Raw genomic sequence first — 21,580 nt, 5'->3', positions numbered from 1 at the left:
TTCCATGCAATCTCTCAATTTGTTTAAGGATAAAATGTAGAGTATTTGTGATTGATCGTGGGCTTCCGAGTCGTGGCCCTTATCCATGTTTACAACTGCACCCAAGTTGAACTGTGGCGTAGTTGGTTTGGGAAATGGATTTGTCACTGTTTACTGTATGTCTGCTGGTCAAGGCAGCAGATGGGGCACAGCTGTTGTAGCCTTGAGATAAATTGTATTTTGTACGTGATGCGCTGCTGATTGTGTTATGTCAAATGAAGGTTTTTACTTGGGTCTGCCCATTCACACAACTTGGCTCATCAGTGGTGAGAATTTAGCCAGGAATGGTCAGGTCCAAAACTTTAATCACAATCTACATTGCACACTCGTGTCTCTCCTTGTCGTTCCTGATTTTCTGATGTTCTTCTTGCTCAGTGACTATGACACCCAGTGCCGCCCAGCACATGGGTTCATCCACGTTCTCCCAGTGACTGAAAACGTGACCGAGTTCACCCGTGTGATCAAGCAACAGCGGATATCTGGGAACATGGACACGCCTGAAGGGGGCTTTGATGCCATGCTACAAGCTGCCGTGTGCCAGGTCAGTCTCGTCTTCATTGGTTTTCATCCTAGGTTGATGCGATTGGTCCGCTGCATATGGTCCTTTATCATAAATGATCTTGCTTCAGTGGGGATTTACCAGGATTAATCAGTGAGAGACTGATGATGAAAAAGAAATGACATCAGGTGGACTGGAAAATTGGTGACGCACATGAATTCTTTATTTCAGAAAAGCACAAGTCATGCAAGAATCATTTACCTTTTTAGTAAGTGACTCATGAGGAAAATACCCACCTTTGTGAAACAAATATTGAAAGCGCTTATCTAACTCTGTCCAGTGACAATAAGCCTACTAAACACATGAATCCCAGACTTAACCTGATAGAGTATCTGTATTAATACAGTGCTACTCATACTTACTGTTTAGTGAGTCACACTGGTGGGTCACAGTTTTATTATTGGTCAAGGTCCACCTCATTTCTACTTTTCATGATAAATGAATCAAAGCTGCTTTCGGTTTCAGCGATGCTGGGGGATTTCTTTCAGTCCTTGAAAGCTGGACAGAAATGAAAGAGACACAGTTCAGATTTCAAACAAGCATTTCAACATATTCCCTGCACTCAGCCCACCATGGAGATGGTTTGATTACTCTAGTTTTAATGAGATCAGAAAAATGTGAGATCATCATAATGATTCAGTATATACAGTATGACAGCAGTGAAGATTAACAGGAAGACTTCTCCCCTTTTATTGTTTGCGCACCCTGTTTTTAAAAATATATTTCCAAATGTTCAGAGCACAAGATATTTTGTTCTTGGTAGTGTGCAAAAATTTAAAATGGAAACAAATTTAGTAAATACACAAACATAAAAAAAATAAATAAATAAATGTTGCTTGAAAGTCATCAGGCCCCCCATTTAATGACTGTAAATTCCAGATTCAGTTTTCTGACCACTTTAATCACTGTTTACAGAGGGAGATTGGCTGGCGCCCAGAAGCAAAGCATCTCCTCTTGGTTATGACGGACCAGCCCTCTCACCTGGCCTTGGACAGCAAACTGGCTGGCATTGTAGTGCCCCACGATGGTAGCTGCCACCTGGAGAACAACACCTACACACAGACAACCATCATGGTGAGGCATGAGACTGTGTGTGCAATATCACAGATATATGGTACTGCAGTGAATGATTGAATCTCTGTTTACCTCTTTATGTAGGTTACATATTCCACTTCCACATAATCCAGCTCCAGTTTTTAAGATGATCAGTTACTTGCACTTTAGTTCAGTGTTTTTTCATGGAGCTGAACGGGTTTGGGGAAAAAAGTATCAATAGTACACCTTGATATGAAATGAGTGTTTTCCTGTTTAACTCTGAAATGATATTTGAGTGGGCATAACAAAGAAACGCTTGCAGGTGGCTCTCATAAAGTAGTTTTATGAGTGTGTGAGCCAACCAACCAAAATACCTTCCTTAGGCTTGTTCTGTGAGTCATGTAATGAGTGATGCTCTCACCAGAGGTGATTCAGCTTTGTTTCTTGTTTTTTTTTCAGGAGCACCCCAGCATTGGCCAGCTGGCTGAAAAGCTACTTGAAAACAGCATTTATTCCATATTTGCTGTGGAACAGGTGCAATATAAGTGGTATGAGGTAATTTGTTTCATAAAATGCTGAGAGTATTTTATTTTGATGAAGTTGGCTTCGTGTATGTTTTGTGGAAATACTGAGCTGTCATTTCTCCCTAAATAGGATCTCATTCCCTTACTGCCAGGTACCTATCTGGGAAAACTACTGCCTAAAGCATCAAATCTAAAAGATTTAGTCGTGGAAGCATACAAGGTAATAATCTAACAACATTGCTGTCATGCGTGAGCATGTAATAGTGTGGTATCACAGTCCATGATTAGTCTTACTCCTGACCTAGTTTAAGTGAGTTTAAAATGGGTTTTGTAAGATGTGTATTAATCTTGAAACACATGAGCATATGTGTAGACTGGATGTTGTTTTATCAAAATGCATTACAGTCCAAATATTTACGAATGAAGTGAGGGTACTTCGATATTTAAAGGAAAAAAAATCTATTTTTAAAACTTTCGTTTTAAATAATGGAAAAGTACCGCTTTGTACCGCTTTGTTCTGAAACGAAGGGGCGGGGGTAACAAGAAGTTGCTGGCACTTGCAGCGGACATTAATCTCATTGGAGGCACAACAATCTATTGTGCTCCCTTCAGCATACAAAGTTCCAGAACTCTGCAAACAGAGACCTCATTATTAGCAGGCTTGACTCAGTACAGCCCAATATGCAATTCTAATTAGCTTTGAATACAAAGGGACTATTTTTGGTCACAATTTCCCCTTTTAAATACCTTAATGTAAAAGATGGTTGATAGTTGATGGTTGAATGTGAATGTGACAGAGATCCCTACTTTCCATGTTCCAGAAGCTCCTTTCAGATGTGGAGGTGGAGATTGTGATCCAGAACAATCAGATCCATCGATTTTGGGTCAACATCACTGCCTTGTGTCCAGAAGGATCCAGAACTCAGGGCCCAAGCAAATGCTCCAATGTCAGACCAAATCAGATTGTATGACATATTTTTATAGTTACTTATTTCATTCTGTTGTAAATCCATTTTGCTCAAACTGGATTTAAACTATGCGGAATGTCCGTGGGTTGTGGCTTGTGGGGCAGTATAACATGGTGATTTTGCAGACCCTATGTGGCTTTAAGGATTAGTGTTTCAGGTCATTATGTCCTTGGGACACGTTAAACATGTCAAAAACAAGTATTTACTGTGTCCGTCTTGGCCTTGCTGTCTGAAAGAAGCAAATGCACTGAGACCATGATTAAGCTGCATGGAGAGATTAGAAATTCAAGATTAGAAATGTACACATGCTACAGAAAATTTTCAGCTACACTCTGGTTTCACTGTTGTTCCTTTCTGTTTCTGTAATTTCAAGCATAATTTTCATTTATTTGCACATTTTCCCTTTTTTACTCAATATCTATGCTGTATTCTCACTGCTCTTGCTTTTGCGCATTAATGAGTCTGAAAGAAGCTACATTCCTACTATTTGTCCAATCATAAACTTACCCTCTCTGTCATTTTATATTAGGTGTATTTCAATCATTCTTTAATGAAAATATCAATGTTTTTTTAAGGTTTACTTCAACATCACAATCGGGATGAAAACCTGTCTGAGCCTTGAGGGAGACGAAGAGGTGCTGGTCATCGTCAGGCCTGTGGGATTTAACGAGACGACTGCAGTGAGAGTGAGGCCCGTCTGTGGGTGTCGGTGCGGACAGCGGGCGAGCTGTCTGGATGGGGAGGAGGGCTCGGCCTGCGACGACGCCGGTGACGGACCAGGACCAGTGCAGGACTGCCAGCCCGCGGGGGCGGGGCCCGAATGCAGCGGCAGGGGGGCGTGCGTGTGCGGGAAATGCTCGTGTGACCACAGTGGCCTGGGGACCATCCATGGCAAATACTGCCAAATTGATAACTTCTCCTGTCCCTACAAGCAGGGCCTGTCCTGCGGAGGTTGGTGTTCGAATGCTGCCATATTTCATGGTCTCCCGCAGCACTGCGGGACGCTTGTGGTGCCTTGTCTGGTCGTGGTGCATGTTTGTCATTGTGGTTGTAGCTCCAGCCTACATAAATTGGTCTCAGTCCATACATGTAAACAAATCCGGGCTGGGTCACATCGCAACCTGCTTTTAAAGCAAACAGCGGTCTGTGTTCCAGGTTTGTACATTTTTTAAAGGCAGGGGACTTAAGCAGTGATGCAAGGGCTAAGTGGTGGTTTGATCTGGCCAGTCATTGAATCTGAGCCCTTGAAATGATCTAGTAGGTGGCTCTGAAAAAAGCAGCATGAGTAACTAAATCCTAGTGCTTTGTTTGGATGGGCCCTTCTTTGTCTTCACGTGACTGCAGACAGTAATTGAGCACTTTTGCCACATTGTGAACTAAAACCATGTGTGACAGTTCTGTTGAGTATTGCATTTAAAGCTGTTGAAAGTGTTATGCCAGCATGTTGTGACTACCACAAATTCTTGTTTTTACATCATTTCACGTGTGACCAGAAATAAGCATTTGCATTGCTGTGATGTAAATGTGTTTTCTTACAAGTATTGCACAAAAATGTGACTCTTCTGAATTACATTCTGAGTTACATTGTTCATCCAAGAGTTACCCATGTGTTGTCAAATAGTCATTTAATAACATTAAAGGGGAATTTCACTTTATAACACTTCTGCTTCTCATGACTGATATTGTCCTTCTAATGAATGTGTCGCCCTTCATTTTTAGATTTGTTATTTAATTATGTTAATTTTACACTGTTTTGTTGTTGTTGTTGCAGGAAGTAGATCCAGGCAGTTTAGTGTCGAATGCATATCATTGCGCGACTTCTGATGTGGGCGTTCCTGCAGACAATAACATTAGGTTGGTCATAGAAATAGTGTTGTATGACTACTAGCTAGTAAAACTGAAAATGTCTGAGGACAAAGGAGTTTTTGTCTTTGATCATGGGATTGTTGCGCCCTATCGATTCAAGCCAGAATACACAGAAGAAGAGCTGGCTAATTTGCAGGCTGATCGTGCGAGAGCGAGTCAGGAGCGGGCCGAGATTGAGGAACCACAGGCTATTCCCAGGACAAACGGCAACTGGTGGTAGACATCCTATGCATCACAGACAGACGCGATAGCGTTAGCCAGCTCGCATAGTACCTACCTTGAGCAGTTCGACCAACGATGGGAATACGGTGGGTACAGCTCCAGGCTTCAGACGGTTGCCTTGGTAGTTGGTGCCTTCAAAGTGGTCGCTGCATAAACCTTAGTTCTTGTTTGCAAACTTCTTCGGCTGTTATTTTGGGGTGTCTGATTACATCCAGCCATGTCTGGCACAAAGTTGCATCACATGGAAAACTATGAAAATGTGCTTTCAAGGCAAGTTTAACAGGGGCATTATAACAACCGGGTACAATGCACCTCATTATTACACCGATATCGCATCAAACAAAAGCTAGCAGACGTTAGTTTGTTTGATTTCAATGCTAAGTTAACAATGTTTTGCTTCGCTTCTTCACGATTTTGCCGCAAAACGAAATCGAAGAAGAAGAAAAAACTGGAAACCGTACTACTATGTGGACTTGCGCTAAAAAAAATAGGTCTTTGTTTCTAACATTAGACATTTAAAATGAAATAACTATTTGAAAAATGAAGGGCGGCACATTCATTAGAAGGACAATATCAGTCATGAGAAGCAGAAGTGTTATAAAGTGTAATTCCCCTTTAATATAAAATATACAGGGGTTGGACAATATAATGGAAACACTCAAAAATATCTGAATTGCAAGCAACTAATCAGGAGTAGGGCCACCCTTAGAACAACTTCAGTCCTTCTTGGAATGCTGTCACACAAATTACGAATTCTGTGTAGTGGAATATTGGTCCATTTGTCAAAAAGAAAAGCCTCTAGTTCTTTGAGGAATCAAGGTGCTCCAGAGGTGTTCCCTCTCAATCTAATCTGAGAAGCATCACCTCAAAGTTAAAAGGGTGGTAGATATGACCATTGTCTCCTTCATACACAGTATGTGACGTATGAGTCTAATGACTGTGCTCTTCCTTCTGCATCAGGACGTGGTCAGTGTGTCCTGGGCGAGTGCCTGTGCGTGAGCGGCTGGACGGGTGAGAGCTGTGGCTGTCCTTTGTCCACTGAGACCTGCCTGTCAGAAGATGGGAGGCTGTGCAGCGGTCAGGGCAGATGCATCTGCGGAAGGTGCCAGTGTGATGACCCCAGGCGTTCTGGGCAGTTCTGTGAGAAGTGTCCATTGTGCAATGGCTCCTGTCAGTCACACTGGTAATCACAGTTGTCTTTCTTTGCATTTCACAGATTGCTGATCTCACATTAACTGAGTTTATTAGCAGACTGGGCGTGTGAGCCCTAGTTACCTGGATAGGGTTGCTTTGATCATATCTTGTACTGCTAGATGCCATGTAGAGTAAATTGGCAATAACACAAAAGGATTAAAGAAGTGTGTGTTGTGAACATGGTTTCAAAAAGCAGATTATGAGATATTTTGGTAATGGCTTCAGTTGGGTAGAGTTCTGATCTGTTTCTGTGTCTGAACACATTGCACATTGAACTTCATTTATTGGGTGTGCTGCCCAATAAAGTGCATGAATCAACCCCCCCCCCCCCCCCCCCCCACACACACACACTTACTGCTGAACAGTTGGAGAAAGTTCACAGTGTGTAATTGGATGGGAGTACTGTAAACCTATACATGTGTGCATGGTAATGTTTCCCTTGGATTAATTACATTTTTAATTATGGTTCTTTTTCAGGAGGTGTGTGCTATGTCACCTGTCACATGACTTTTCTGTCCTGGGAGCAACAGAGTGCAATAGGACCTGTTCTTCTACAGTCCACTATGTTGATGGCATTCTTGGTAGGTCTCTCAGTATAGGTCAGGTCAGCATCAGTACCCTTCACAGAAATCAAACATGAATGTATTTTAGTTGCTTTGATTTTGCCCATATTGGTCTGTGAAATAAAAATACAACAAAAACACTAAAAATGTGTTTAAAAAGTTCTCCTCTTTATTTCCATATGAAGACAATATCAGCTGATGGACTTTGGTCACATGCTCCTTTCAGGCTCCAGCAGTGATAGCTCCAAGCTTTGCCTCTACCCAGCTGAGAGGTGCAACTGCAGGTTCCAGATTGGCTCTGTGCAGGGCGTCACAGAGATCCTCATCGGCAGGCACCCAGGTGAGAGCACTCTTTCACTGCTTCTCTGATTGGAGTGTAGTACCACCTATGCACACAAATGACAAGTAATAAGAATAGTAAAACTAGTGGCTCTGTGGTAGGATCAGCCAAAAGTCATTGTTTTGAAAAACATATTTAATGGGAAGCAGCACTAATAAAAGTAAGCAAATAAGACAAACTCTTGTTAAAGTATCATAGAGTCCAGTGTGCAGCATAGGTCCTTTCTTTCAGTTTTTCTGCTCGTTTACAATCCTGTATCAGCAGTGCTCCTGTATCTTTTCCAATTCTGCCACAAAAAAAACAGCCTCTTGCGCAACCCCCACAATTTTGCACAGCCAGAACCATTGTGTGTGCGCCCCCCCCCCCCCCCCAAACTGGCCTAATCACCCCCCTAACATGCCTCATCCCAAACTCTCAAACCACATCTCCATAGCAACTGACAAAAATGTCCATACTTAGGGTTCTTTGTTTGCAGGGCTCAGCAGTATTCCTGGGGATTAAATGTGTTTGCTTATGGCCGGTTCGGACAGTCCTAATAAACATCAGAATCTGGATCCCCCCTAGCTGCCACACACCTCTCTTTTTTCAACAACGGCCTTTTCCTGTTTGTGTACTTTGTTTCCTTCTGGGCATAATGGAAAATAGCTGACTGGAAAAAATGTCATTCAAAGAGCTTCTGTCTGTGGTTAACCAAGGATGTTTTGTACTAGTTTAAGTAGGCTACCCAGCTTTAGTCATTAGCTCCTTTAATTTTGACAAATTGGCAAACTGCATGTCCTGAACTTTCCAAGAAGAGTAAAATGTAGGCCCTCATAATCAGACATCTAAAAGTAATGTTTTTGTGAATGGGGGTCACAAATTATGTTTTCCAAATATTGACATCCAATGTGACAGGCTTGTTTAAGAGAAGTTGGAAATGGCGAGTTTGAAGAGAAATGTTGTCTCTTTTCCCAGAGTGCCTTGCAAGCCAGCGGTACATTACTACATTCATCTTGGTCTTTCTCCTCACGCTCCTCCTGGGTTTGAGCATCATAGCCCTGCTGAAGTTCCTGCTGATTCCCCGATCTCAGACGCCCACTGAGCCCACCGTGGCAGTGTTCCATGTGACCAATAAGGTAAACAGTCCTTTGGGGTACTTTTTATAAGTTTACAAAGCAGTTTTATAAAGTGCAGCTCTAGTCGCTGTGGCACTGTACTCACCAGGAGTGTTTAAAATGTCATTCAATTCAGGTGTACCCTTGAGTATACTTCCTCACTGCAGCCAAAGACTAATCGGTGTGTATATTTGTTTAGCAGTTGTATTTAACATATGTGATTACACTGCTGCATATTGTTTGTACTCTTGCTGTCTAAATACTATGCCACAAAGCTGCCTTTGTGCATAATGCTGTCATCTTCTCCAACGCAGGAAAAGTCCTATGTCCCTACTCCCAGTGAAAAGACTATAACGTACAGAAGGGAACAGCCCCTGGAGATGCACATCCATGTTCACAAGATGCCCCTGAATCCAGTTTGGCAGTGAGTCTCAGAGGACAATGAGTCCAACCAAACCACACTCCTCCTGTGATTTTGATTGTGCAATAAAGCCTGTGGTTAAAATCTGCTCCATGAACACGACAGACTGACCATCAGGTTTGTCTATAGGCAGAGAAGGCACCTCTTCTGCTATACAGCGATGATGACGTGCAACTGGGATAGGCAAGATAAGTTAACCATCACTGGTGGGCAAATGGCCAGATATGTTTATAGAACTGCACTTTCATATTCATTTAGCATGCACCACAGGAACTGAAGCAGTCACACTTTGAATGATCTATATAAGTTCTATCAATTTCATACATAAGGTTTACTTTATATTTAATATGTAAGGTTTACTTTATATCTTACAAACACCAGTTTAGAGGCTCCCTGGTCCCTGGAGTGCCCTGGTCCTTCAGTAGGTGATTTATGCCTGGAATAGTACACAATTAAAATTCTGATCAACTTCTTAAATATAATTTAAGTGATGGAAATAGGGGGATAGTTTATTTATTTATTATTTATTTTATTCTTTTTTTTTTTTTGCTTTTTGAAGCCATTTTATAGTTTGTGTTTTTACTGTCTGCTTTATTAGTGAATTCCTTCAGCTGAGATTTGAAGTGTTTTACTTTCAAAGCAAAACAGTAAAGCTCCTTTCATTTAAATCTATTTAGTGTTCTTGGTATCATATCCTACTTTCAAATTGAGAATTAATTTTTTTTAAATCTCATAAATGTTCCAAGAAGGGACATTTGCCGTATATTAATCTGTTGAAGTTCCTCCTAAAATACTAAACTCAAGTGTCAGTCTTATGTCGAAATTACATTTGTAAAAATGATCCGTAAATGATCAGTAAATCCTACCAAAGCCTGCCATCTAGTGACACGTGGTCATGATGATTGGATTCAAAAACAAATGCGGTGTTTGAAAGCTTGGAGTCATATTCAGTCATACTGAAAATATTACAGTGTTCCTAAGGTGTTCATGAAACATATTTAGTACCATTTTGAGTATTGCACTTCTGGTCTATTAGGCATTCATAGACAACTGCACTGATTTACTGTGGCTTACATGGTCAGGTTAGCATATTACAAAAAAGATATAATCACATGTATACAACTGTGCCATCACTGTCAGCTTTCAGGACACATTTGTCTGTAACTGCTTTATAAAGTGCCAATGCCATGCTCTAATGTAAGGCCAAGTAATATATACTTCATTGTGAAGCATGTTATAAAGTCCGACTTGAAGTGTGACCTTATCAAAATGTTTGTTTTTTCACATATTCTAGTGAATTTCTGAAAATAAGTTAATTGGACAATTTAAAGACCATGAACACTAATCCAAATATGTGCATCTTCCCTCTCATTTTCAAAGAGCCAAACAGGTGTTAGCAATATCTGGGGTGATTGTCAATGTTTTCAATTTCAAATGATGTCTTGTGCCAGTATTTAAGATGCAGAGTCCAAACATATTTGATGACAACTTGCTTTGTTCACAGAAATGTTGTGTTATTTAGTGTAAAAATCAATGTTCTGTATTTTCAGTAGGTTTAATTGAAAAATTGTTGTGATCATTTGTGCATTACTACTGTTTTAGACCTAGATATTGTAAGACAGACAGTGGGGGTTGTCCGTTCTTATAATGTCCAACTTGATGCCTACATTTTTAGGCCGATGAGTCCCCACCAGAGGGAGCTACACTGGAGTAAATAGCCTAATGGCCTGAGTCATTAGGCTATGACAGAGATTTTCAAGTGGATACTTCACTTTGGCCAGTAGGCACCTCCTTCAACATTTTGTTGGACAAACCCTGATTCTGTTAATAATATTTGAGTGTGAGTGGTGCTGTCTCACTCAAGAGCAGGGGTGTCCACTCTTATCCGAAAAGGGCTGGTGTGGGTGCAGATTTTTTGTTGCCGGGCATTAATACACCCAGTACTACTTATCAAGGTCTTGATTGAAGACCATGATTGTATAATTAGTTGAATCAGGTGTCGTTGTGCTGGGCTTAAACAAAAACCTGCACCCACACTGGCCCTTTTCAAATAAGATTGGACCAACTCTGCGAGTATTGCTATCTCCAAAGATTTTTGCATTTCATATATTGAGATCATTGGAGTACTCACCCCCTATGTTTGTCTTATGAAATAAATGTTAACATTTGTTTACATTAGCTGCTTTGTTGTAACACTAATATATGTATTTATTGAAAGGTTTTATGTTAATAATATTTTGAGTTCAGATATATATTAATGTATATTTTTGATTATTTAAGTTTTTGGATTGTAGACATTTTAACTACCCAGAGCATTTTCTATTTGGCATTCATATTTTACAAAATGTGTTATGTATATGTTTATATGTAGTTTGAAATTGCAATAGGTGAAACTGTCAAGCTTAGGGAATTATTGTATTCAGGAGAAGAAAGGTACGATTGTAAAACATCAAATGCACTTTTCGCTTGGCCTTATTTTTCATTTGTTACTTTCTGTAAATGGTATCTTAAGATGTAAGAATATTAGAGTATTCTTAATAAAACAAAATGGTACAATACCGTATCAATTATTTCCACATTTTATTTTTTACCTTTATTTACTTTAAACTTTTGATGTCACTTGTTCACAGTATGAATACTTATATGTGCAAACTAATATGATTCTTAAATATACATGATTCTTAAATACCAGGTCATCATCCTTATAGAATTCCTTCATGGTTAAAATCAATATATCCTTAATCCTGATTATGGAACAGAACTTGATGCAATACACCTTTGGACACAGGCAAAGGGAAGGGTATTTCACAATAAAAGCCATAGGAAATATAATCCTGTACATTAAGGTTCTGTGCCATTCCCAAAACATTATTTTAAAAAGCTTTGTGTTTATTTAAAATTACAATGTAGCTGTGTAACGGTGCGGTTTTTCTGTTGGAACACTGTACCAGAACAGTGACATCTGGTGGCCAAAGACTATAATACATTAAATTAGACCATTATGTCAAACAGGCAACCAGTTTGTGTCTTCTTGCATGGTACTTCAGTCTTCTGCCAGCTAGAGGTTACAATAGCATCTTTGTCCAGCCCCTTGTCAAACAATCATCCCATTTGCACCACATCAATAAGCTAAGTTGATAAAGTAATTGCCACTAATTAAGCACAGATTATGATTGACAGCAGTGTTCACAAGTGACACTTCAGTTTGATTACAGTGGACATGCTGCAGTGTTGTATAGGGCAATGGTTCTCAAACACGGTCCTGGGGGACCCCTGTGTATGCTGGTTTTCATTCCAACCTCAACAGCAATCCCAGAATTTTAACAAGCTGTTAAGTTTTCTTAATTAGGTGCTTTTCATATTTTAGAGCTGGGGTCCCCAGTCTTATCCAGAAAGGGCCGGTGTGGGTGCACACACCTGATCCTGATTCTACTAATCAAGGTGCTTAGCAATGACTCTAGTGATTGATTAGTAGAATCAGGTGTGTGCACCCACACTGGCCCTTTCTTGATAAGACGGGGGACCCCAGCTCTAAAACATGAAAAGCACCTAAATTAAGAAAAATTAAGACTAATTCTGGGATTGTTGTTGAGGTTGCAATGAAAACCAGCATACACAGAGGTCCCCCAGTACCGAGTTTGAGAACCACTGGTGTACACTACTTGTGATTGGTCGGAGTAATTTGGGCGTTAGCGAAAGAATGTCTTAAAATCTGATTGGCTAGATTAGACTCAGTGAAAAAACAAAACTGGATTCACAAATCGTGTATATTGTCTGAAAAATCCGCAAGCGAACCTGTGGCATTTAGGCTGTTTGTGATCAAGTCCATTAATTTATTTTTGAGATAATAATACTCCCAAACCTCACAGTCAGTGCTAACTGAGCTCCAAGATAATCTTCTTGGAACATACCATTTACCGTAAAAGAACAGGTAAGACAGACACATGAAAATAAGAAAACAAATAGAGCTTATTAAATTGGCCAAATCAAAACAACAAATATACAATAGTAGTCTAATACTAGTATGTAATCATATATTACGCCTATACATGTAAATTAAAAATAACAATTAATTCAGAAGCAAAAATAAATCAATATTTCCCAGCTAAACCTCCCCATATAGCCTATGGTGGAAATGGATTAGCCCTTTGCCCTTTGAAGTTTAATTTTAATTTTTTTATTTTAATTAAGTGTTCCAGAACTCCATTGCTTTAAATCAGTACTATTGAATGTTGCGTCTGCATTATGATGGTCATTCCAACCACATTGTGACCTTACACCTTAAAGTGCTAAATGAGCTCACTTAATCAGGCGTACCTCCATTACTGCACCCGAAGTTCTAGCTGACTGCGTGGCGCTTGGTAAGTTTGGCTGAAGTTTGAATTAAAAATGTGATTGATGGCTAGCTAGCTAAATTATTGACGGTAGAATTTAACTTGCCATGACTATGCTATAAAAACTGAAACAGGCGATTGAACGTCTGACCGTCTGTTAAAACTGGTGAAAACTCACTAAATTTATTAGAATGTTAAGGCTAATGGCCCCTATGTGCTGTATTAAAAATTATATTGTTTGGCCACGTGGTGGCACTATGACGGTCAATTAAATATTCAGCATATTGAATAAGCGGTCGACAAATATACAAGCGGACAAAACTTTTAAACGGATTGTCCTAGAAAGATGGGGATACCTGTTTTGGACCGTTTACGTGTGTCAGGTTAGATTTTTTTTGTTGATTTGAATTTTATGAAAAACACTCCAAATATTAAAAAAAAAAAAAAAATTCAGTATTTAAACAGACATAGTCTTGACCACATTATCGTACCGACACAACATTGATCAACCACTCTAGATGTGGTTAAGTTATTTTTCAATAGGCTAAAACTCTAAATGGTGGAAATTAAAAAGCGCAGAAGAAACAAATGATCACAAACTGTGGTGACGTTTTTTCTCCGGAAGCATTTCATGCAGACTACGTTTGATTGTTTACTACCCCATCAGGTATCATCAAAGGGAAAACACAAAAAGAAAGATAATACACCATATGGTAGCAAAGACTGATTTTGCATTCGATAATTATTGTTATAGTATATCACCCAGCCCTAGTAAGCTTATCAAAGATGTGCACTCCTCCCTTGTTGTAGTCAGGCAAAACAGAAAATTCCACCCATATCTTGATGCTATATATCGCTGGCTTGCTTGGTATGGATGGGCCTAAACGAGGCTTCAATGACCTGTAAAAGGAACCAGTCATTCATCAGCCCAAGGTTTTACAGGCATAGCAATTTTTTCCCACACATCCTGAATAAAAGCTAGTTTCATTCTCACATGAAGTAGTTGTCGTTTGCACATGAAGGGTGTGTGTGTTTTCATGCTGAAAAAATTTTATGGTTTATGGGTGTTTCAATGATGCTGAAGTCTGAAACGGGTCAATTTCGACCCAAACATAACCCATGTCTGTCTACAGCACCCAAAGCAATTATGGGCTCTGTTTTTACCCGAACCCACTGGACCGGTGCTGTGGTATGCATGCTTGGATCTCGGAGTCAGATCCCCTGCACCTCACCCAGACCTGGGTGCAAGTGCCATGACTTCTGCATTTTGGCAATGGATCCAGGTCTCAAAACCTCTGAGTACTGTGTTGGGTAACAAATTGCAAGACCTTTGAGTCCCAAGTCAAATACCCAAGACCTCTGACTTTCTAGCAGAATTTGAGTCATTTAACCTCTGAGTACTGAGTCAGGTGCATAACCTATGACCTCCAAGTTCACTTACCAGAAGCTCTGTCTCACGACCACTGATATTCTACAGCAGGAACATGTCTCAAGCCCTCTGAGAGTGCAGTCACACCCTGAAACATGTATTGAGACCATCCAGAATGCCTCATGTGGAACCTGTGTCTAGACCTGTCATCCTCTTACATACTGCTGTAAGGTGTCCCCCGCCCCCACCCCGACACCCCGATACTGAGAACACATTGCCTTCCCAGACCCCATCCCTCTGAATTGATCATTAGAGTCATTCAAGTGAAGAAATTTAGTTCTGTGTTACTTAAAGTACTGCCTGAGGGCAGAAGGGGAAGGAAGCAGAGGAGGTCCCACACCTGCCCTTCCAGAAAAGACTCCAGAACCAGTGTAACTTACTACAAATGCAAGTACATCTGCAAGTCACACACACTTGCTCCCCCTGTCCCCCATCCCCGAACTTTGACCATTCACTTAAGTTCACAAAAAAATAATACATTATTTTGATTCACTTCTTGTCAAAATTATACACTTTTTTCAAGTTAATATTTCTCCCTTTATTTTCTACTCTTTCTCTTCTCATGAGGCTTAGCCAGTCAAAAATGCTCTGAAAATAACAAATAAAAAATTAAATTAGATACAAACATGTAAACGGTATGCCACTGAATGAAAAGGTTAAAAGGTGCAACCGCCCAACAAAATCAGAGCAGTCTGGAACCGGGGCTACTTTCTCGAGTTAACGGGCTGCATGCCTTTATTTCCCCAGTCTTCTCCAGTATGCTCTTCGGAAGCGTCCTCTTCCGAAGAACGTAGGCAAGTTGCTTCTTTTCACACACCTTGAAAAGACTGGGGAAATAAAGGCATGCAGCCCGCTATTCCGAGAAAGTAAATGCATTTGCTGGCGCGGTTTGTAGAATCGCGGCCAATCGCCTACGTCTATGTTTGGATTTGTGCAATTCATTTTTAGCAGGGCTAAAAACAATGTATTTACTCGCCATGTATCAATTATTTGTGTTATTTAAACTTGTATTGACGCGGTCTTATTTTTCGCCTTCTGAACAAACAGGTTTTTTTCGTTATTTGTTATTTATGGAGAGGTTTGTCGTTTTTCTGGTTCTGAAGCATGGGCTTTCAAAAGAATATTTATGGCGATGTTTGTTGTTTTTCAGGTTTTGTACAAATGGGCTGTTGAAAGCATACGCCATAAAGCTGAACTTATTAGTGTTTATCTTGATGATAAACTAACTTTCAAAATTATTATTTTTTGAATCAATCTGCTAATAAAATAGGGAAATGAATGCGCAGGGGCTGCGTCTAATGACATTGCATTTAAATTAAGATGTTACATTTTCTGGCAATAAACTAGCAAATAGATTATGCATTATTAGAATAGGCTTATAGATTATTATTATTAATAGAAATCAATTTTTCTAATGTAGTTTCGTGGCCGAATTAGGCATTTTATATATCCTAGATCCTGCAGGTCGGAGAATTAGCACAGCGACGTTGCTAATGCTCTGAGCTGTCACCGAAAGAATCAGTGCAGAGATGTTGCTGTCCGTCTTGTCCAAACCCACATAAACATTTATCAAACAGACGACGCCAAAAGGGAGACAATAGCTGTGCATAAAATGGTAATAATTCTGATTAATTGGATGTCGTTAAATGTCCTATGGAAAAATAAGTGTTTTAAAATTTCTTATGAACGATTCTTAGTTTTAATGGACCAAGATTTTCTTGCCAGTTAATGAACCAAGATTATCTTTCGTCGAAGACAGCCCTAAAACGTAAACCTGCAAAATATAATTAATAAGATGCTGTAAAATGTGTTTTGCTATGAAAATGAGCGATGTGTCATGCAATAAATGAGGTCATATTTACTCTAAAGTGCGGAAAACTTGTCAATAGTTGTAGATGACTGATGAACTGCGGGGGGTGGGGGTGGACCTGTTGTTTTCAGGTCACGAAAAAATTGCATTGGCAATCTCCGCCTATATATGTGATTTGCATCACTCAAAATTTGGGGTGAGTTTAGCCTTGTCACGCGCGAGGTTGCTTGCCTATAAACTCGCTATTTAATAACGAAAATACATATGCTATCTGAATTCCTTGCAAGGATCTTGAAGAAGGAACGTGAGTCTTGTATACCTGCATAATTGCTACATATTTGATGGTTTAATGTGCGTATGGATCAGACACAGCCAGGCAATTTGATCGAGTTAGATAAGAATTTTGCAGGCTACTAAATTTGTAATTTTTGTGACAGAATAATTGAGTGCAACAATTTATTGTGGACTCTTAAGCCGTAACTTTATTATACGCACCACTATTTGGTGAATTTAATAAATATAGGCCTCCTGTGTAACTTGCTCTTTCTGTTTGTAAACCTTTCTAGTACTATAGCAGATATTTTGTGTTTACCATTTGCAGGCATAAACGAAGACATTCCTTCAAGGAATCTTTTGATCCGGTCTTTTAGCAGCCAATATTATACTTCACATTTATATACTAATGTGGTAGACTAACTAGTGTGTCTGCCATTGTTGGCTTGCCAGTTGTTTGGCTGAGTGTACACACAATGGTTATGCCAGAGTAGAATAATGTTTTACTACCTTTTTCTATTTTAGTTTTTGATTTGTATATATAATCACCAAATAAAGACATTTTTGGATGTAGTAGCGGTTATTCCAGCCAGTGTGTACAAATACATTTAACAGGAGTCTGTAAATTGTTTTCAGGAACTTGGTACATCTATGCAACGGAGTCACTATGAAAGAAACTGCGGTCAAACCTCTAACACTGCCTCAGGAAGGTATGTTCTGCTTGTTCGAAAATATATTTTTAATTACTGCCATTATTATAAATAACATAATAAATCATATACAGTGGCCTCCAGAATTGTAAAGTTACAGGAGATTTTAAACCCAAATCTGGCTGCCTCTGCCAGGATGTTAAACCTGGGTTGTGGCTGAATCTTCTGTAGGATAGTGATCCAAAGCATTCCTCCAAGCATTCCAGGTCAATTAACCATTTTTCCCCTCAAAGAATGGTTAGCTGACTGTAGGAGCAGGCTTTGCCATGGCCATCCTGGTCTTCTGACCTAAACCCCATTGGGGTGAGTTGAAAAGGAGTCTGGAGAGATTCTGCATGAAGGAATGATCTCATATCCCCTGTTGTGTGTTCTCTCACCTCGTCAAACATTAAAGGAGAAGACTCTGTGCTGTTGTCGTGACGCGGGGTGCGTGAACAAAATATTAAATGCAAGAGTGCCAATAACCGACACTTCTTTTTCAAATTATTAATTTTTTTTCTAAACAATAGGATCAGAAGATTATTTTAAGCATAGAAAACCATTGATAAGGAAAAGGGAATTTTATCAAGCATTTTTGTTCATATTTATTGAGGATGCCTGTAATCCTGGAGGACATTGTAAACATTAACATGTTACATGAGACGTTACATACATGTAACATGCATACATACATACATAGTTTTACCACACCCAGGAATTTTGTCTGTTCCCAGAGGTATTCCCTGAGGGGTATACAAACCTGGCTTTCATTGGCGATGAGAAAGCCAAAGAGGAGCCCTTGCCTGTTGAAACTGCCTCAAAACCAAAGAAACACCGACTGTTCAAGTGAGTACTCATCTGCAAACATCATCATAGTATTTAAATACACCACCAAAACTGTATGCAGCTATTTTTACACCTGACAAAGTGGGAAGAAAAAGTTTCATTCATCCAGATTGAAAAGGATTGAATTTATTAGGAATGCCACCAAGAACTATCGTTACGTCAACCTGGCTCATGTCGTGTCTACAACATGCTGTTAAGCAACTTCAGTTGGCATGGCTTACATTTTAGGCTGGAAATGTACTTGATTTTATTGTGCTGCATTACATTACAGGCATTTTTGCCAGACACTCTGATCCAGAGCGACTTACCCAACTTTTACATAGCATTTACATTGCATCCATTTGTACAGCTGGTTTCACACCTTGCTTATATACCTATATCCAGATTAAGTGCCTTGCTCAAGGGTACAACAGCAGTGTCCTACCCGGGAATTGAACCTGTGACCTTTAGGTTATAAGACCAGTTTCTTGCCCGTTATGCTACACTTGTCGTCTGTATACATATTTGCGAAGTGTTTATGTCCCAAGTGACATTGTTCACATACTTGTCTGCATACTTTTTGTCTGACTTGAGGTTTAAAAGGTATGTCCACAAGGGGGGAGATCAGGGCTTCTCTTCAAATGATTCCACCATCTTTCCCTTAGAGTATACATATTATATGGAGACAGCGACACCAATAGAAACCTATGGAAAACAATTCCACCACACAGGGAATCAGGATGTGTAATAGTTTTGCTCACTACCTGATTTCCCCTGTGTTATCAAAGATAATGCACATGCAGGCTATGCCATACTTACTGTGCAATTAGCCAATCACATGCAGTATTCTCCTTAGATATATTAGATAGCTATGACCAATGTGCACTTATTGCACATCACTTTAGATAAAAATATGTTCTAGATGGTGGGGTGGATGTCTAGTCCCGCTGTTATTTCGTTTCAGCACATGTCCACTAGGTGGGATACAGACACCTACCATTGATAGTGTATGGTGGAGTAACTTGTCTTCTTTTTAAATAAACAATTCTCAACATAGATACAGGTGCATTTTTGTTTTTATTTAAAATATGAAGTTCGTAGAAATACCATTGCTAAACGATCGCGCCTATTAAATTACATATTCATGTGATGTGCATTCACCACCGTGCATAATTCGTTTGGGTACCGTGATGTTAAACTGGGTCATGTAACCGCTACAGATGCCAAGATTTCCAAGTGCTCTCCGTGATCCACGAATGCCACTGGCATATGACAAGCCCTTTTATCATTTATTAGTGTGCCCGAATTCACATTACAGATACCTGTAATTCATTTATGACAAGTCGAAATGCTAATTTAAGATGTCTCTAATGAGTTTTTGACTGGTATGATTGAAGTTATATTTGCCATTAGGTTGTATGGAACCTCCAGTTAAAGATGTCTGCAGTTCAGTATTGTCTGTCTAAAACGTGAATTCCAGATGTCAGCCTTTAAATTATGATTAGTAGTAAATTTGAGTGATCTCCAAATTAGTTCTGACTAGTCATAATTTCAATTATAGATATCTTTGATTCCTAATGATTAAATATATCTAAATGATCTTTTGTCATATCTGAAACTAAGATTTTACTAGTCAAAATACAATTGTAGATATTTAGAATTGGTAGTTACAAAAAGTCTAAATTCAAGTGGAGATCTCGGGGATCTCAAATTGGAATTATTACTAGTCTAGTCAAGCCATTGAGATATTTACACACTACAAAGAAGTTATGGATATCTTGGAAGGAAACATTTTATTTTGGAGATCGCAATTCTAGTCAGAATTAATTTAATTTAATGGATATTCAGTTGTTCTTCTGACTCGTCAAAATGCAGTTGTAGATATCAAAAATATGTCATTAATTAAAAAATTATCAAAACATTTGGAATCATTTGTTGTCCTTTCTGATTAACTTGTTTATCATTAGTTGTCTTATTTTGCCCTGTCAAAGTTCATGAATCAATGAAGTTGCAGCTAATGATTAAAGTCGTTCAGCATATTAATTTTATTATTGAAGTGGTCTTATAATCAGGTGGAACTCTAAAAGGACACCAATATCAACAAAATGATAATTATGTGTATCCTCTTTTCATCAATTAGGAAGGACAAACCAGAAGACCCAAAAGAAATTGTGAAGCCCATTGGATTCTTTCAGCTGGTAAGAACTCTCCTTTTCCCACAGAACCTGGGCATCAACAATTTTCCAACTTGATGTCTGGATTGATATCTATGTGATGTAGTAGTACCATCAGAGTGCTAGCCTAATATCACGAGCCAACTTTTGAGAAAATGCTTTCTGCACTCCACTCTGGCCCCTAATATCACGGCCAGAGTGGAATGCAGAAAGTTTTTTTCACGTTAGAAGTTAGACGTTAGAAGGCAGCACCAAGACGTTTTCTACCACTTTTTGTTCTGATAAAATGATATTTTAAAAATGTTGAAATAAAGGCATGGATTATTATCATTATGTTTCATTATAAAGTAGGCATATAGACACGTTTAGAGCTAAAACAAAAAAAGTTATGTAGGGCGTAATTACCCTAAGCTGTGTTTTCGACACTTATAGCTGGTCATAGCTGGTCTGTGGCTGGCCAAAGCTGGTCAAAGCTGGTAGAGTTAGCTGGTGGTCAAACAGGTGGACTAAATGACTATACAGGCTGGTTAGCTGGGGAAATATCTGGTTGACTAGTTAAGTGTCAAAACGCAGCTTAAACCAGCTTGGCCAGTTTCAACTGATTTTAGCTGGAATTTTCAGCAGGGTTGGGACAATTTTCTTGATTTGGTTCTGCACTCTGCAATTTTAGATTTTTAATCAAACAATTCACATGTGGTTAAACTGCAGATCAGATTCTCAGCTTTTATTTGAAGGTATTTTTTCACCGTGTATAAATTACAGTACGTTTTATACATATTCCCCCATAGTTGACTAAAACCTGTATCTTCATTCAGTTTTTTGAAAGATGTCAGGTTTGTTGCTCAGACCTTGGAATCGAATACATTGCTGTAAGCCTGAACAGGCCAGGTCCACTCACAATGCAAAGTCATGAAAATACTTCTATAAGAATTGAAAAACTGTTCATGTGTTGCCTCTCAGAAAAAAAAACACTGTTCACTGGTTGAAAACCATTACGTTCCACAAGATGTGTGTGTCTTCTGTCTTGCTTCTGTAGTTTCGCTATGCCACTCCTCTGGAAACCATCCTGATGCTCATAGGCATATTCTGTGGTGCAGTGCATGGCGTCAGCCTGCCAGTCATGTTGGTGGTGTTTGGAAAGATGACGGACAGCTTTGTCGAGAGTGGGCAACAGCATAATCTGACAGCCGGTGAGACTCCCTCCAGTTCAGCAGGTCTTTG

General features: G+C 39.4%; 2 protein-coding genes and 1 long non-coding RNA gene across 7 annotated transcripts in view; 2 read left to right on the top strand and 1 right to left on the bottom strand.

The window, feature by feature from the left end:
• itgb8 (integrin, beta 8) overlaps positions 1–11,395 on the top strand; it is an 18,734-nt gene extending 7,339 nt beyond the window's left edge. For 3 of the 4 annotated variants that reach the window (XM_035383434.1, XM_035383424.1, XM_035383406.1), the window contains 11 exons: positions 415–580; positions 1,514–1,672; positions 2,093–2,188; positions 2,288–2,377; positions 2,979–3,122; positions 3,701–4,076; positions 6,174–6,396; positions 6,885–6,988; positions 7,197–7,310; positions 8,265–8,425; positions 8,719–11,395. In XM_035383434.1, the coding sequence (XP_035239325.1) occupies positions 415–580; positions 1,514–1,672; positions 2,093–2,188; positions 2,288–2,377; positions 2,979–3,122; positions 3,701–4,076; positions 6,174–6,396; positions 6,885–6,988; positions 7,197–7,310; positions 8,265–8,425; positions 8,719–8,832 (1,747 nt within the window). In that variant the 3' untranslated portion in view covers positions 8,833–11,395. Of the gene's footprint in view, positions 1–414; positions 581–1,513; positions 1,673–2,092; positions 2,189–2,287; positions 2,378–2,978; positions 3,123–3,700; positions 4,077–6,173; positions 6,397–6,884; positions 6,989–7,196; positions 7,311–8,264; positions 8,426–8,540; positions 8,586–8,718 lie in introns of all 4 variants that reach the window. The other variant, XM_035383415.1, reaches the window with a different exon arrangement.
• LOC118208599 lies at positions 7,118–13,362 on the bottom strand. Its single transcript, XR_004761593.1, has 2 exons — positions 13,143–13,362; positions 7,118–7,356 (listed from the first exon to the last, which is right to left on the bottom strand). It is a non-coding gene; the product is annotated as an uncharacterized LOC118208599 (long non-coding RNA).
• abcb5 (ATP-binding cassette, sub-family B (MDR/TAP), member 5) overlaps positions 12,608–21,580 on the top strand; it is a 27,763-nt gene continuing 18,790 nt past the window's right edge. The window contains exons 1-5 of one of the 2 annotated variants that reach the window (XM_035383393.1): positions 12,608–12,756; positions 17,308–17,381; positions 18,095–18,206; positions 20,326–20,383; positions 21,396–21,549. In XM_035383393.1, the coding sequence (XP_035239284.1) occupies positions 17,339–17,381; positions 18,095–18,206; positions 20,326–20,383; positions 21,396–21,549 (367 nt within the window). In that variant the 5' untranslated portion in view covers positions 12,608–12,756; positions 17,308–17,338. Of the gene's footprint in view, positions 12,757–13,027; positions 13,187–17,307; positions 17,382–18,094; positions 18,207–20,325; positions 20,384–21,395; positions 21,550–21,580 lie in introns of those variants that run through there. The other variant, XM_035383384.1, reaches the window with a different exon arrangement.

Source organism: Anguilla anguilla, chromosome 1 (assembly GCF_013347855.1).
Source record: "Anguilla anguilla isolate fAngAng1 chromosome 1, fAngAng1.pri, whole genome shotgun sequence".
Lineage (NCBI taxonomy): Eukaryota > Metazoa > Chordata > Actinopteri > Anguilliformes > Anguillidae > Anguilla > Anguilla anguilla.
The sequence above is the reverse complement of the archived record's forward strand: the minus strand, read 5'-3'. Positions and strand labels throughout refer to the sequence as shown.